The following is a 17518-nucleotide window of genomic DNA, read 5'->3' as shown; positions in this document are numbered from 1 at the left end:
CAATGATCATGAAGAGGTAAACACTAAAAAAAACTAGTATGTGTCCCTACAGTGGGGGGTGTTTTTGTTTTCCAACTCTTGACAAAGTTCTCTGATCATCCACTACGTTCTCTATCTCCCTACCCACAGTCAAGTCAGGCTGTCATCAAAGTTCAACAGCCCCAAGGGATAGCTGCACAGAATCATGTATCGGTAAACGTGTGGGTGGTCTATTTGTTAGTTCTTCGACCAAATTACAGGGTTTAAACCCAAATGTCTCGCTGACTAAAGTGTGCTTGAGAGGATCCAGTTCTACTTTCTAGCAGGCCGTGCACTTTAACCTAGTAATACTGCCAAGAAGATCAAAAAATACACACTAGATACTGGAGACTAGAGCGCGCGCACACACACACACACACACAGAATACAGAAACAATAAAATGTTGCTGATTGGAGGGCAAATGTTGCAACAGGTCCTGAGGGCTCTTGCCTTTCTGCCGAGATTAGTCATTTTGGGTGACATGGGGGTACAGTTACCCTTCTGAAGCCTTAAAATAACTCTGGGCAGGTGCCATCTGTTTCCCCTAGGAGAAGAGTGGCAGGGCCAGAGGGGCCCCTGAGTTGCTGCTGCTGCCACTGCTGTTCTGGTGACATTTCCTCACAGAGAGCTATTCTCGATCCGTCTCTCCCAGCCGCTCGGGAGAGATCCACTACATTAGGCACGGCTCCAAAAGCACCTCCAATTCCCTCGCCTGACCTGATCCGCAAAATGGAAAATTACCTCACATCGACCACTTAGGTAGAAATGGATAAAGAGTGGGCTGTGGATAGATCATCAAAAAGCAAGTTGGCATCAATTTAGTATATGGCATCTCTGTCTAAGCAGAGCCATCGTGTTTAAAGTCGGTGAGAAACCTAGAAAATTTTGGTTAACAGTAAAGTAACAGCTATCATTGCTGAAACTACAAGAATCCTGTTCTGCAAGTTTTCACTAGAGTCCACGTGGCTCATCACCACATGTCTCACATGTCAACTGCTTTGCTAATGTTTTGCTTGTTCGTCTACCTTATAGCACATTTTTAACTGTGTGTAAGCGATATGTTTTTCCCCCAGTTGCCAAGACATTTACTTAGCAGGAGGGTGCCCCAAATCTACACTTCTTGCTGACTAATGCCAAAAAAATACAATTACCAGTACTAAAAAGGGAGTAAAACACTTTGGGGGAAAAGGGGAAAAAAATGCATTGACTTAACAGATGACTCAAAAGACGAGAGGAGTGGATGTTTTTCTTAGAAAACCTAGTCAGAGTTATTTTGTGTCTCTGTCAGAATAACCTACTTCTTCCCCTTCACACCAGCTCGAGCTGACACTAACAATCCACAAGATGATTGCAACAGGGTCAAAGTTCCTTTAACTATCACGCCATAATGTTCAAAAAGAAAATGGTGAGAACGTGTTTCTAGTGGTTAAACCCAGTGAGTCAAAACTGCTCCCCACTGTCATTAATGTCTCATAAAATTAATAGCCATAAAACCATGATATACCTTTCCAGCAATAACAGAGGATTTCCAGAATCCAGTTAACTATGATGCTCTACTTGTCTGAGGAATTAAAGCTTTCAACACCATTTCATAGTTTGTGAGATCTGGGCAAACCATGATTTTAATAAACTAAACAAGCCCAGGCTTGTTTTGTTGCCTAGGCAGGATTAGCTCAGTCATGCTTGCTGGAGTCATGAATTTTCCACCACAACAAAACATAACACTCTGACAGTGCAATTTATTGGAAGCAAGGTGTGATCTAACCTTTAACACAACCAATAAATACATCATCTTATCTCTATAGAGTCATCACTGTCTGTTTAAAGTACAGGGTTGTGCCTTTTAAGTTGAAATCATCTGGTGTGTTACGAAGGGTTGACAGTTTAAGGGGTCAGAACAAACAGTTGCCCAACAAAGCAAAGTCCTTTAACCTTGGGTTAATTTGGTTCAACCCCTACCTCCGAACCCAAACCAAAGGAAGATTCTCATACATGACGGTTTCATACCAGTGTGATATTAAGTAAGAACAAACTTTTATCTTTCCTGGGGTCCTTCAAAGTAAATTTTCCCCTTATATAGGAAACAAAGTCCAACATTTAGGCTCAACCTTTAGAGGCTTTCAAGAAAAGTAGGAGAAAGGGTGGGTGGGTCTCCTGCTTTTCTTCAGTTAAGTGAAGAAGTGCACAATTAGATTGTTAGTCATCTCATTTGTATTATGTTTCCACTTTGTGTTTTCCATTACACAGCCCACAAAGTCAAACAGCACTAGTGTTTGCTATCCCTCGATTACTTTCTCCACTTGACTAAGTCTTAAGTCAAGATTTCAACGAAATGGTGCCAAAATAATGAAGGACCAGCATTAGGGTTCAACGTTGATTCAGTGAAGTTAAAGTTGACACAGCGATGTTGACTGAACATCGTTCCAGTGATTGTTTACTATCCGGTTTATAATCAATCAACCATCATAACATAGACAGTACTAAAACACAAAACTGTCTATAAAACCTCAGTGGCAAACTGCTCGCAGTCTAAACTAGTTTTTTCTTTAGGACAAATGCTCAAGAAAACATTTCAAATGTGCAAATTAGCTGATCATTTAAATAGTCTAAGAACATCCAAACATACTGTAGCAACACGTAACCCCACCTCCCACTCTATGCAAAATCACAATTACCTGATAATATAGCTGGTAGTTTTTACGTTTCCAAAGCCCAGACTCATCAGGGGTGAAAATGGTGACACAGACTGGACCTTACTAACGTAGCCCAGGATCACCCTCCTCTCCCTATAACTAATGTAAGCGACTAACTACAGGGGTAGTGATTGATCTCCTGTCTCTTCTATTCCAAGCCACACTACACATGTATAATAAGGGGGATCTGTTCAGGATATGGCAACAAAGAGTGCCGAAATGGACCCAGAACGTACATTGTATCGGCTATTCAATAGAGTTCAAACAAAACAAGAACACAAACACAAAAACTGACTAATCTTATCATTTTATCGGTATGCATGAACAACCTTATGGTCTATGCTCTTTACAGCTATTGCAACTGCAAGACTGGGCTTAGACACGATGCTTTAAATGCCTACAACAATGCAAAAGCAATTTTTTTTAATTAATTGTGGTATCGATAGCATTAGCCTTCCGAGGATGAAGAAAACCAAACTATTAGGGGCATCAGAGTTAACCTTAAGCAGTGAAATCACATTCACCCAGGACCTTATAGTTATTGGCAAAAATCGTAGCTGTAATGTAGCATAATCCCAGAGCTAGCTTATCTTAAACTCTGTGGAAATAATGCTAAACCGACAATGTGATACTTTTACCCCCACCCACCCCACAGTCACTGTCTGTGTTTGCTTGTAATGCATGCCCCCATAGGGATCTTTCCTTTGAACGCAGTTTAGTCTAACTTCAAGCACCTAAAGATACATCTAAGTTATGTTCACTACCATTTATTAAATCAAAAAAACTCAACAAACCTCAGAAACTGACCTTTCAGAGATGGCCCTCTTCAGTTTTTTGTACCAGGGCAGAGGTCAGGGGCTTTTTTGAGGGTTGTTTTTGAGAAATCAGAAAGCACGGTTTTATGTTTTCATAAATATAAGTATTTTTTTTTAAACTCTTCAAAACTATAGAAACACCACAAATTTGGGATTCTGAACAGTTCTCCCCCGTCATAAGGTGATAGATTTGTAACCATAATGCTAAACTAGAGCAAACTACAGCAGCTGTTTCGATAGCAGAGCCTATCTTCTAATTGAAGTCTCAGAGGTGAATAAAGCCAGCACATTTAGCAAATGCTGAACCAACCCTTTAAATACACAACTGAAATAGTACCTCGTTATGAAAATAAACTACTTCCAGTCTTCTAAAGGCTGCTCTCACACACTGAAACTGATGCAAATTGTAACTGATGCAAGATCGTGTGATTCAGACCAGCTGAGGCAATGTGTGTGCGTGTGCATTAGGAGAGACACATTGTGGGTGGGGTGGGATCTACACAGCGCTTCCACGAGGGTTATAAGGACTTTCGAGCATCTCAACTCATTAGTGACAACATCTAGAAGTGTGTGTCTGTGTGTGTTTTTAAGGAGTGGCTGCAGTCACACCATCACACCTCTTGAGCTGTCTGATCCATAGACAGGAATAAGTGACAGCTCAACAGAAGAGTATATGAGGTGAGAGTGCTTTGCATGGAATGCCAGAGCTGATTTACATGTCAGCAAGAATTTGAAAGTGTGTTTCCTTCGTGTGTGCATGCACGTGTGTGTGCATGTGTGCATCAAATGCTACCACTGGCAGCAGAGGTAGTGGTTGTTGTCAGAGTGGTGGTGTTTTTCCAGCACATGTGTGTGTGTTTGTGTGAGTCTTTAGTCCTCCACACATGAGCTCAGCTGACCTGTGTGTGTGTGTGTGTGTGTGTGTGTCTGCAAAAAGGGTTCATTTGTTCAGATGTCCCTGTGGCCCTGCTCCCCTCAACCAGGAGTAAAGAGCTTTTAGAAAGTTTAAAACATTGACTGTAATGGAGCGTGTCTTTGAAGCAGAAACTTCTCAAAGCAAGAGCTCAGAAGAAACAAAATGAGGTGGTCCCACCCCTGTCTTTAAAGGGTGTGTGGATGAGGTCACCTCACACCTCACTGATTCACACATCACAATACTGAGTACTTTTTCTTCTTAAGAAAGAGAAGGCGGCGCAGGGACTCATAAAACACTCAAGGAAAAACAGCTATTCCAGGCACAATGAGAACTATGTGAGAAATGTCTTTGATGGGATTGATGTGGGCGGTACCCATTCGGTTGGGAATGCAAAACTGAGCCTACTGGGTTAATTTGTTTTGACTGGTGGCTTTCAGCTGGTGAAGAGTCTCCCTAAAGTAAGATGTTGGAGTCGCTACAGCAGTAACTTGCCTGTGAAACAACAATAAGTGTACATTCAGTTAAGATTTACTGATCAGATATGTGGATTCTTAAGTAATGACAATGTTGTCGTGGATATTTTTTTCTAGTTTTTCAGAGATACTCTCGTTCTGAGTGTCAGAAAGTTTGATCAGGTTCGACAGGTCAGGCCTCAGTGCCTCTGGAACAAAACCTCCTGTTCCTATTGCCATTCATGCTAGCCTGGCACTACCCAAATGTGAAAGATGATCTTAATCCACAGACTAATAAAACTTAAAAAAAAAAAAAAAAAAGCAACTGCACCGTTTACAGCGCACAAACACACAAACTTTCACAAATTTAGAAAGTTACATATAAAAATGAAATTTTCTTCCTCCACTCAGAAATGATCAACCAATCAGATTTGAACAGTCAGGGTTAGGATCTTCTACCTACATGGCTAATTTTCTAGGTAGCCTTAATCAAGGCATAAGCTGCTTTTAATTTCTAGTAATGTCTAGTTGGGGTATTTTCTCAACGTTATTCTTGATCACATATTGCACTCAGCAGAAAACAAACAAGTTTGCCATTTAAAATATTCAGTATGGTTTCAGCCATGGAAGGCAGCCCACATTTTGCCCACTTGCCAATAAGGATCTGCGGGACTAGTCTACTACATGTTTAAATGTTGCTGCCCTTAATAGTCAGTGACAGAAGAGTAGTCTGTTAAATGTATTTCCCCATTTCCTCCTTAACAGGTAGGCCAATCTGAATGAAACATTGCACAAACATTGTGTAGGTTAGCTTTGTCAGAATAAATTGGAATAAAACCAAGCAACTGTGTAAACATATTTTGTGCTGACACGAAATAAACCAAGGCTATTGCTGCTAACACTGGTAAGATTAGCCAAACTCTGCAAGCTAACCAAACAGAAAGTATTACATGCAGATTTTAACATGTGAGCCAGGAAGTTAACAACTAGCTAATGTCTGACATGAGTACATCTTTGTTGGCTGGTGTCCAGAAAAGATATGCAAAACCTTAAAGTTGTAGCAAAATTTAGAAAATTTTGTTACAACTTCATTGTTAACTAAAAATGATATTTCTGGGCTAGATACATTTTCTTGCAACCAACCAGTCAAAACCAAACAAAAAAACAGAACAAAAACAGAAAATCAGCTAACATGAGGTTTTTAAACAGAGGAAAAACAAAACTGCAATCTGTCAACTTGTCACGCTAACCTGAACATGACCCCATATTTGGAGCACGTACCAAGTGATGCTTTCAAAATTTATGAGCCAAAGTTACATTTTTGCAACATTTCTTCAATTACTGGAATTTTGCTCGTCAACCCATTTGGGAAATCCTGCCTCTTACCCTGTTCCCTCTGGACCTTACACTTCTGCTTGCAACAAATGCTGCACATGACCACAGACGCAGAATTTCTTAATGAATTACTTTTGAAAATGTCACAACTGAAAGATTTACACAACTAAATGGCCCTGAATTATCAACACATTATATTGCAAAAAGGTTTCTTTACATAATGTGGTTGTATTAGTGTTACTTCAATACTAATTCAGCATTGTCAGGAAGATTTCAATCTAGGATTACACGGGTCAGATAATTGGAGTTAAAATACCTTCTGAGCCAGAAAAAAAAAAAAAAGCACCAGCAACAGATTATTCAGCAGACAGGGCCGGGGCACAGGGCCCTTTTCAAACAGTGAGAAGGTACGCTAGCAGGGTGGAGCTGCTCTGTGGTTGGCACCGCAGTTTACTACAGCCCCGTGCTGTCTACATGACAAAGTGAGGGGTAAACAAGCCAGGAGAGAATCAGGAACACACACACACCCATTTTCATGATCCACCCGCCCTACTTTGCTCATATCTCCTACGTGTCCGTTGTGCTTTCACAAACAATCCCAAGAGAAGCCCTGCAGGACATTACGACACCTTTCCAGTAAAGTTAAGCCGGGGATGTGATGAGCGCGCAACAATGCTCGCTCAGCACAAGATTAGGAAAACAGACTTTATGCATGGGAAAATGACATTCTCCGCTCATTATGTACCCCTCCCACCAACCTTTCCATTGTTAAGATAGGAGGACAGAGAGGGTATAAAAAAAAAACTAAAAAAAAACCTACACCCAACCTGACAGGGCCCCATCTGGGAAACAGGAGTTTTTACAATTGACACGTGACTGGTGCTACAAAAATATTGACTCAGAAGACCTGACCTACACCACACGGCCCAAGAATTCTACGAAGAGGAATTTTTAACCTTGATTTCACAATCTGACAACACTTTTGAGAAATGCAATTGTATTTTTTAAAAAATACATGTTAGTCTAAATTCATCTTTGTGTTGTGTTTCAAATCATCTGATATGCTATGTCTCTATTTCATCTATGACACATGTAAGTCCAAAATTACAGGCAAATAAAACATTAACCACAAATACACTCAATTGCGCAACACGTTTACCAAACAAAATACGAGTCTTGTGACATTATCTCTTTATCCATTGATTGTTATCACCATATACAGGAGGCAACAAAGACAAAAAGAGGAAGTAAAAGAAAACAACAAAACATTTGTACAAAGGACCACTAGGTTCACCTCTGGTTTAGAGTGCACACACAGACACAGACACACAAAACATATGTGAGGTTTTGCAGGTAAGGTTCATAATGATTCAGATTCACTTTAATTTTAAACAGAGTGTAATGATTCATACTGGATTGGTTAAGAGATCGGCAAATAGAGCAAATGAAAAACAGATGTATCCAGAGATGACATATGCCCAAGCGCAAAAATTAAAATTAAAAAAAAAAATTAAGCAACCTAAAAACTGCAAGCATGGACGTATGAATATTCCTAACCTGCAAAATGATTCCTCCATATAATATCAGCGATAGTCATTGGTGGGCCACCGGCAGGGTGTGGTTTACCTTTGTCATGGTCAGTCCTTATCATATCCATTAAGGAATTCTCCAAAGAGTGCAAGCTAAAAGCATCAAAGGGCCGATTCCGGTCCTGCAACACAGCAAAACAGGAAGAGCGTTCGCATTAGAGTCATCACAGTAGATCGCACGCAAAACAAAGATGGGAAAGTATCCTGTAATGCTACAATGGGAGCAGAACCGGTACTGTACTACCTGTTTAACACACATTTGAAAATGATAAGACAGTAAAATTATAAACCTGAAAAAAAAGGACAAATCAAAAAACTATGATTTGAGGTGACAATTTTTAAAAATGTACTGAAGATTTAGATCTTGCAGATAGTTATTTAGAATAAAACTTGAAATAAAAAAAAAAAAAATATATATATATATATATATATATATATATATATATATATATATATATATATATACATACATACATATACATATATATATATATATATATATATATATACACACACACACACACACACACACTCTGAAGAGGGACGATAGGTTTCTATTTCTGCCTCGTCATCATTGTGGGAACAGCCCTGCATTCCAGTCGTGATCTGCTTTACCTTCTTCAAAACGTGGCAAACTTTAACTGGCATGTTTAGCTGTTGAATTTCTGGTTAGGTACCCTGCTCAAGGGCACATCGCTAGCAACGACTTGCATCTGTCGGCAACTCCCTTTTTTGTGTGTTAAAAAGAAAGAACATTCTTGCTTTCCCCATTCAAATGCAGCGTGTCTTCTGAGTCACAGGACTAATGGAAATAAGGGATCCAGACTTGAACTTAAGTAGGTGAAGTAGGCCCTGGAGATGCCAGTAAACAGGTGATACTAAGCAATGATCTATGAGTCAGTTGCTGGGCTATCCTGAAAGCATTTTAGTATTTCACATTTACTGTTTTCAGCCTATGGTTTCCAGTGTAGAAAAATAAAATGTCACTATTGTGTTGTTGAGATGTTCCTTCATTTTAATAGTCTATTGCTTGTTTGCACAAGGTGACACATGCACATCTTCTAGTCTTTTTCACTTTCACAACCAATTAGGAAATCAGTCAACGCTTGACTCAGCTCTTGATTCAACAAACAGGATCATCCGTGAACAGATTCAGACCTGGTGCTGGGATAAGATCCAACTTTCAACCTTTCACTTTCATACTAGAGTGACACTTTTTTGGATACCATATACTGAAGAACTGTGAAGTTGTTTCTCTGTTTATGAAGCTAATGAAGCCAATAAATCTAAATAATAAATCAAGCATACAAGGATTTAAAACAGTCTAAAACTGAACCCCAGATTATTATGTAAAGGTTATAAAAGCTGTCCCTTCTCGTCAAGTCAATCAGACAGGAACTCAGCTTCACTTGAGAAAACTGGTTTTGAAACCTCCCTCAATAGTTAAAGTTAGATGCTGCAGCTGTCATGAGGTACTGAGAACTTTTGTTTGTGTGTCCTTTGGTATGCATTTCTGCCTGACTGTTCACGAAACCTCTCAAACTTTCAGATCTTGTAAGGCAGGTCGTTCTACTACATCCCAAACAGTCGGATTAGTACTATATCAGACACCTCAAGGTTAAACAGCTCCCTGCTGATGAAGTGCATGTATTCCTGTTAGGTGTGAATGAATTCATGAGAACAACATGTGTGCCAAAGGTAAGGCCTGAAAGCGCCCAACCGGAGCTAGAGTGGCGCGGCCTTGGCAGCTGTGTCCTGTGTCTGCCGCCTGAGCTGGGCCTACATTGTTTGCAAACCACAGCTATTGTTGCCCATTCGGCTGAGCATTCAAAAGTGTTATTCCCCTCACTCTGGACCTGACAGCGCCACACAGATAAAAATCTGCCCACTTGGTACAAACCGTAAACACTTAAAACGCTGAGCTTTTAGTTTCCTCTCCCACCCCTCCTTTCTGACACATATGGATGGACGCGGTGATGGGTAGCAGGTCCGAGAACTCGCAACAGTGAGATATTATGCACTATAAATCGCAGACAGAGCTCATTCTTGAACTCTTTATGCGAGTTCCCAGAGCGTGGAATGCAGGGTCGACTTCATCTAGCTTGACTATGCTGCAGCTCATCTTTCCTTGTGATCCACACATAAGACATAAGAGCATTTATCGGGGAGATCAAGATAAGAAAAAAGCCAAGCATGAGTATCTGTTTGTAATAAATGAAGGGTGCTCATAAGGTAGAGGGCTGGCAGATTTATCATTAATATATTTTTTATAAGTTATGCATTATTGTGACCTTCACAACGTCTTCTCTATAGCGCAAGAAAGCGATCGATGAGAAAAGTCCCAAAGGTAACAAGAGAGCATAATCGTTATGATTAAATTACAGGCTCCTGTTTCTCTTGAACAGCATTATAATGAGCCTTCCTAATACTGAATTAAGAATGATTAAATTCAATATGTGCTTTCCACTGAGCAACATATTTTACATAGGCACAATAAATTCATGAACTAAATGTCTGCAGCACATGCAGCAGAGTAGCATCACATTTATGCAAGTGGATCTGCTGAGTCATGATGTCATCATGATAAGCAGCTTTCTAGTTTATGCAATACACTACTGGAAAGTTAAACAATGACTCAAATATTTCCCCTTTTCAGCAAAACTTTACTGTGTATATATACTTGGTACACTGTAAGTATACTGTATACAAGTATACACACACACGCGCTATAATAGACAAAACTAAAGTGAAGTGTACACATTACACCTGTAGGAGCTGCTTGGCTGTGGAAACCAATACCATGAAGCTCCCAGTGCAGTTTTTGTGCTGATGTTATTGACAGGGGTGGTTTGGAGCTCTGCAGTTATTGAGTCAGCAGAGCGTTGGCGACTTTAATGCACTGTGCGCCGCAGCACTCGGTGACCCCACTCTGTAACTTTACATGGTCAGACACTTCGTGGCTGAGCTGCTGTGGTTCCTAAATGCTTCCACTTTACAATAACACCACTTACAGACGATCACAGAATGTCAAGCAGGGAAGAAATATCAAGAACTGACTTGTTGCAGTCATGGCATCCTGTTACACCATGCTGCTCAAAATTCGATGAGTCTTTTAGGATGAGCCATTCTTTCACAAGTCTGTCTGGCATATGAAAAGGGAACACTTGTTTTTACATGCCATGTGTGCGCACAGCTATACCCCATCATAAATTAATCTGTTGTGCGGTTTGTTCTACAATTCTTTTGATTTGATTGTTGAATTTAAGACAGAATAAAATAAAATCAAGCAAATACCGATCTATCAAAACGTTTGATTACTCAAAAGAATGAAGTTTTGAGAAGATACTTTGATTTCCCCCAGAAATTTAGACCCTAGTCCTTTTGGTCGAAGCACAAAGTTGCTTTAAAGGTTCTTAATCTCGGAGGAAAGTTCCTAGGGTGGAGGCCTTGGAGTTGTCAGTTAACAAACGGCATGAACCTTTTATCTGGCTCAAGCTGCCATGGGGAAAAGAAAAAAAAAAAAAAAAAAAAGGAAAACTCCATGCCAGCTATACCTTTTTAGATGCATTTGAATACAAGAGTCCACCTGTCCGTCTGTCTACTAACACCCTTCTGAATCTGTATGTGATTACAATCACAGAAGGCCAGGGTATCGCCCTGGACGATCATGTGAATGTGTGTGTCAGGGTTCACACTGACATATTAAAGTGAATTCCACACATTCTTCTGCCTTCCGAGCAGCAGCCAGTGTCAGGCGCACATGTGACTGAACCTTCAGCCTGCGCTACATCGGGAGCATGTGAGTAATACCGAGGGAGAGCTAAACTATGACAGCAAGCACACCTGTCACCAGCTGTCCACGTGGTTACCACAGGGTGTGTACCCTGCCTGCTGCTCATGCAGCAATTTCCCTGAGTTTCACTTCGGTAAACAGGCCAGTCGACATGTGGCATTCTGACCTTGCATCCTGGTGATAACTCCTCTCCAATTATGACGTTATTGCCAAACAGTTAAGTGTGAACAAAACACACGAAAGAGCAATGAGCCTGTCTGACTAAGAAATTCTTAAAATAGCTTAAAAACAACATTACTGGTGCAATAAAAGTCACTGCCACAGGAGCTGTGAGTTGTAAACATTTTTTGTTTTGTTTCCTGAAGAGAAACCTTGATCATAATGACCAGATATCACAATACATAATATAACAAAAAACGAACTAGAATCAGTTGACTGTATATAAGTCACTACCCTAATTATTCATCTGGCACCACATGAAAGCACAAGGCTGCTGTACTTCATCTCTGCGGTCTGCCTGAGTTTCACTTCAGTAAACAGACCACTCCATACAGCGTGACATGTGGCCCCCTGACCTTGTTTCCTGGTGATAAGTCCAGCTGTAATCCAGCAAAGTCAAGAAAGCTCAGGCAGAGGCTCTCGGTCAAGGGAACCGAGTAAAAAAGCCTAAAGAGTCGGACTGACAAACACAATCACTATCTCCTGAAAGGCCTATACATTTCAAGCCGGCTGGAATTTCACCCCGTGTCGAGTCACATTTCATCTGTCCTCTCTGTTCATCTGCATGTACCACTCAGGTCACATGCATCTGCGGCTACTTATCTGAAATAAGCGGTCATAATGTGCAAATACTCATGACTCACGACTTTGTGTCTTTGAGCTTATTGCCAAGTTGCAACTTGAGTAAAATTTCAAATCTTTTGTAACCCTATAACAGAGACCAAATAAATGTTTGCTGCTCATAATTAGGCATGTCATTTATTTGATCACAGGCCGGACTGTAGTACCGGTAGTTTCCGGCGTTTATCTGTCTTTTCCCGTGTTTAATATCCTTGCCTGGATTTAAAAACTAGGGTGTAATGAATTAATGTTTCACGACTCCTTAGCGTGCACCATCTGCATCATTACCAGACACACAATTTATACAAGTGTGCAAACTCCGGCATAGTTGTCACACTGTATTAATTGCTCTGGTATTTACATACAGGAGTTTGCAGGTTTTATAATACATGGTTAACATTACTGAAACTGTCTCCTATCCAAACCATGATCGTATGTTAAACCTACCCAGGTAGGTGTTTTTTGTTTATTTTAAACAGCTTCAGTACAAATTGGTTACGTGATTGAGGATGTATAGACCTCCTGTTAAGCTAACTCTTGTGTACGGTCTGTGAGAATCTCCAAATATCCCACATTTTATGAAAGATGTGAGTCGTAGAAGTGTAATATAGAAATTGGATGACTGGGAAATATGCACAGTGAGTCCAGTTACAGTTATATTGATGCAGCTTAAGCCAAAACAATGTAATATATATACACAAATTGAGCTTGGGTCCTTCAAGCTCGGGTCCTCTACCAGAGGCCTGGGAGCTGTAGGGTCCTTACAGACAATATCTGATCACATTTTAAGTTGGCTTACTTGGAAAAGAACAAACAAGGCAGACACGTGATTACCCATTTGAGAAGGTAATGCAGTATTTGGCAATGTCTCGTCTTCCAACAGACAAGTTAATGAAGGACGGCTCAAAGAGACCCTGCTCTCTAGTTTTCACACATACAATCTTAAGTATGGGCCAAGCGACGGGAAATAACACTGCTAACATGCCAGTGCGGAACATTTCACTTTAAAGCCAGATATACAGTCTTTATGTGGATGTTTATGCCCCTGATACCTTTACCCGTTTATCTGTTACCGTTACTGTGGCTGATGCTGGTGGTATTAATCTACAGCCTCAAGTAGTAGTGGTACGTTGTATTTGGACTTTTTAAAATAACAATTACTGACAGTTTTCTGTCTTAACATAAGAACTAATTCATTTGTTTAACCCGCCCCGCCCGTGCGGATTTTTTGACCCTGAATAACACTCTTGCTATCTTCCGGGTTGGACCTGTGAGTCATTTTCATACCGCCTACTTTTCCATCACAGGCCAATCAAATCCTTGTATGTTACTTTCAAGTACTGTGAAAAATGTTTGCAATAATGACGAAAGCTTACATGATAACGAAGACGGTACTGATACATATTTTCTCAAACATAATGCAGCCTTCAGTTGCCAGCATTAGTTACGACATATTATTTACTGACTTAAACACAACATGTCACTTATTCAGTGATCAAGCGGACACGACCCCGCCGCACTGAAAGTCTATAGCGCTGCCGTAAATATGAGAATATAGAGGATAACGAGGAGCACTTGAATGCATCGTGGGTCCTTTAAACCCCACTGAGCGTGAGCTGGCGCAGGAAAATTAACTATTAAGTCCAATGAATCGTGTCTATTTCTAGCACTGATTTGGCATGTTTCTTTTCGACTGCATAAACAATCCGTGATTAATACTTAAAGGTCACTGTTGTATTTGACTGTGAATTGACCTAAACAAACACAATCTCCCGGCACATACAAGCCACATAACGCTGACAGCTACCGGCAAAACCCGACTTTCAAGTAAACCGCATTAAGTCGCTGCTTAGAAACTGTCCGCATTTAACGTAAACATTGAAATTGATATGGGAGTCAGTTTTTTTAAACCAACAACAACAAAACCCACAGACATTTGACCACGTTTATGATGCATGTGGGGAAGTAATTTGAATAACTAAAAAACATTCACCGTACGCTGATAAATAGACCTGTAAGGACTTCGTGGTGCTGCTGAGCTCAGGGTGATCTAACTTTTCTGTAGTTCTATCTCAGGCACTGGTGGCTTATTTACATAGACATATATTTATATAAATAGACCCTCACATGGCACTTATAGTGCCAGGGAGAGCAATCAGACTGAAACATAAAGCCTGGGCCTATACTGGGCCTTCTCTTACACCAGGGGAAGTGTTTACCTGGAAAGGCAGTATGCTGTTGCTGTTGTCAGTCCTGAATGCGCCGTCCTCCACCCAGGGTTTGGGGCCGAGTGGACCGGGTCGTGGGAATTTTGGGGGTGCTATAACATTGCTGCTATAGGGCTTTTTCATTGGGGAGATTGGGTTCAGGGGTGACGGCACTCCGACACCAACTCCAACCCCGACCCCTACCCCGACACCCACCGCTCTGCGTGGGTCCCTGCCTGGCTGCAGCCCGCTCCAGGGGTTCGAGGCTGTGCTCCACGCCGCGTTTTGGTGATTATTCCAAGCGGACGACGAAGGAGAAGACGACGACGAGGTCCCCTTGCTGTTATTCATGATGGTCTGATAAGCGTTTCTCTGTGGGAACGGCCCTTGGTTGGGGCTGACGGGGGATCTCCTCTGCTGGGGCTGCTGCTGCTGGGCTTGCTGCTGATGCTGTTGCGACTGGGGAGCCAGACCGATCTGCGGAGAGAAATTACCCCCGAATACCGGGTTGACGTGGTGGGGGAAGTTCTGGAAAAGCATCGTCCCGTTCACCGAGGGTATTCCCTGGAAAAAGCTATCGTCCACGGCATTTGTGGTTCCAGTGGACCAAGTGCTCCCAAACGATGACGGAGGGGAGGAAAGGGGGCCGCCGGTCTCCTGCGGCTGGTGGTGGAAGCTCAAGCCGGGTAGGATCGGCGACTCCATCGGCGCTTTGTCCTTGCTGCCGCTGCTCAGCGCTGAAGCCGCTTGGTTGTTCCCGGTCGACGGACTCTCCGACTCGGATGAAGAAGAAGCGGGCTCCGATGACGGGGTCGGTGTGGAGGGAGGAGGGTCTGCTTGTGTCGGATCTTGCTGATGGTGAGGCTGGGCTTTGTTTTTGTCCATCAGTAAATCATCCTGCATGGTTTGCTGAGCTGCAACAGGGGGAAAAAGATACGAGGAGTTATTATTATTATTATTGTTGTAACTCAGGAGCTCATGCACCGGGCTTGCCGGGCTTCTGTAGAATCTGATGAACTGGGACAACTCCGAGAAGGATATGATGTTAGAGGGACCAGCCAGCTGCAAAGCGAATGCGTGATCACCCATTTAGACGAAAAGGAGAAGAAGGAGAAGAAGACGAGGAAAAAGCCCCACTTCCCAAGACCAGAATGATTCAGAAATCCCGCAAATTATACACGGAGCATAGTATGGCAGCAGATATTCACCAGATTTCGCCACGTCTCGTTTTTCCCTTCCACACAGGAACTCCGGAGCTGCAACGTGAAACTGATTCAGTGTGTGTGCCTGTGTGCGTGTTTTTGCCCAAGGACCTCCCCTATATTCATTTACATACGTCAGTAAATACAGCTGTCCTTCAGCAAGGTTAAAGCCACTTCTACCTTGACCTACACACACACACACACACACACGACCACAGAGGGTTTTTATTTTTAATTTATTTTTTAAATAATATCCAAAAAGACGCACACGGTCTTTTTTACGCATCAGAAATTAGGTGACGCACCTGAACCAATTGAATCGGTTGTCATAAAAAATAAAATGTCCCTAGAATAAAAAACAAAGTGGATATACAATAATTTAATAAAGACGACGAAGTTTACTGAGCAAATTCGATCATAAAGAAATAATAGCTTCTGCTTTAGACTCCTAGAAGGGATTTAATAGAGCGCAAAGAGAGACTCTGCCCGAGGTCCGCATTGACACAGCCACGGGTTGGCATTTACATAGTACAATATGTACCTTGCATTTGCAGTCAATAACTTTTAAACTAGGGCTGGAATTTAACTGAAAGTCTACTCTGTCTAAAGTAAGAGGCTTTACCTTTCATGCAAAATCATCCCCTCTTTGCATTTGGAGACAACGCCTTGGAAAAGCCCAATTAACATACACGACCTGCACTATTATCCCGTCAGCAAATTTACATTTAGAATTACATTAAGTGCCAAACACGCCTGGTAATCTCAACAATGAGCAGGCAGGGCAAGCAGAAATGTCAAACACAGCAAGATACTCTGATCAGGGAAACGAAATTAAGCAGCTGAGTATATATTCTGCCAGCTGGAGCAAAAGGCACAACTATGAGATATGACACTTTGGTGTCAAATCATTGTCAGACTCATCTGGTCTGTTGATCGGAAACTGTCTCCAGAGAGCTAACATACAACCTACACACAGGCCTTTCAATAGTAGTCTCTAGACTGACATAACAGATCATTTCAGTGCTATAATGACAGCAACACAAGTAAGAATTTCATATTTAATCGCAACAGCATTCGTTACACATACACTCTCACCCACCCCACCAGTTAATCCGTGTTTTCTCCTCCAGGATCTCCCGATTCCAAGGTCATCAAAGAAGCACAATCAGTAGGCTGTACAGTGGCTCACCTCACCGGCTCTTTACCACACACACAAGGCAAAACCTGACCCTTCAGCTGCCTGTTTATCGCGCTGATCGAGGCACCCGATATACATTTCATCAAGCTGTCTTGTCTTGAAATCCCTCTGTATAATCCACATGCTCCCCCTCCCTCCACAAAAACGACAAAACAGCATGCACACACAGCCTGGTTTTCTCTTTGCCTAACATGAAGTTTGAATTTACCTTTATCGTTCACCTTTTGGGGACTCTGTAAATAAAGATATTTCTTGTTTGCCTCGTCTAGGTTTAGATATGACAAACGAGCTACCCTTGTGCCGAGGTAGTCAGCAGTTGCTTGAACAGCTGATTGACTGCGGCGCATGGACGCTGGCGAGTAGCCTGCTGGGAGTTGTAGTTTCAAACGATAAAGTGGCCGGTAAGCAAAGGCGTCTGTCTTTCTGTCTGTCAGTTCCATTGAATTTAGTGTAACTTAT

The 17518-nt window shown here is 41.7% G+C and overlaps 1 protein-coding gene across 8 annotated transcripts in view; it reads right to left on the bottom strand.

The window, feature by feature from the left end:
* Positions 1-17384, bottom strand: part of cpeb3 (cytoplasmic polyadenylation element binding protein 3) — a 39552-nt gene extending 22168 nt beyond the window's left edge. For 2 of the 8 annotated variants that reach the window (XM_085368912.1, XM_085368913.1), the window contains exons 1-3: positions 17268-17326; positions 14672-15573; positions 7857-7941 (exon numbers count right to left, since the gene is read on the bottom strand). In XM_085368912.1, coding sequence (XP_085225038.1) covers positions 7857-7941; positions 14672-15562 — 976 coding nt within the window. In that variant the 5' untranslated portion in view covers positions 15563-15573; positions 17268-17326. The other 6 variants (XM_085368914.1, XM_085368911.1, XM_085368910.1 and 3 more) reach the window with 6 other exon arrangements.
* Between the last annotated feature and the right edge of the window lie 134 nt (positions 17385-17518).

Source organism: Diplotaxodon limnothrissa, linkage group LG13 (genome assembly GCF_057381915.1).
Source record: "Diplotaxodon limnothrissa isolate DT_005_m linkage group LG13, D_limnothrissa_male_GT1.1, whole genome shotgun sequence".
Taxonomy (NCBI): domain Eukaryota; kingdom Metazoa; phylum Chordata; class Actinopteri; order Cichliformes; family Cichlidae; genus Diplotaxodon; species Diplotaxodon limnothrissa.
The sequence above is the reverse complement of the archived record's forward strand: the minus strand, read 5'-3'. Positions and strand labels throughout refer to the sequence as shown.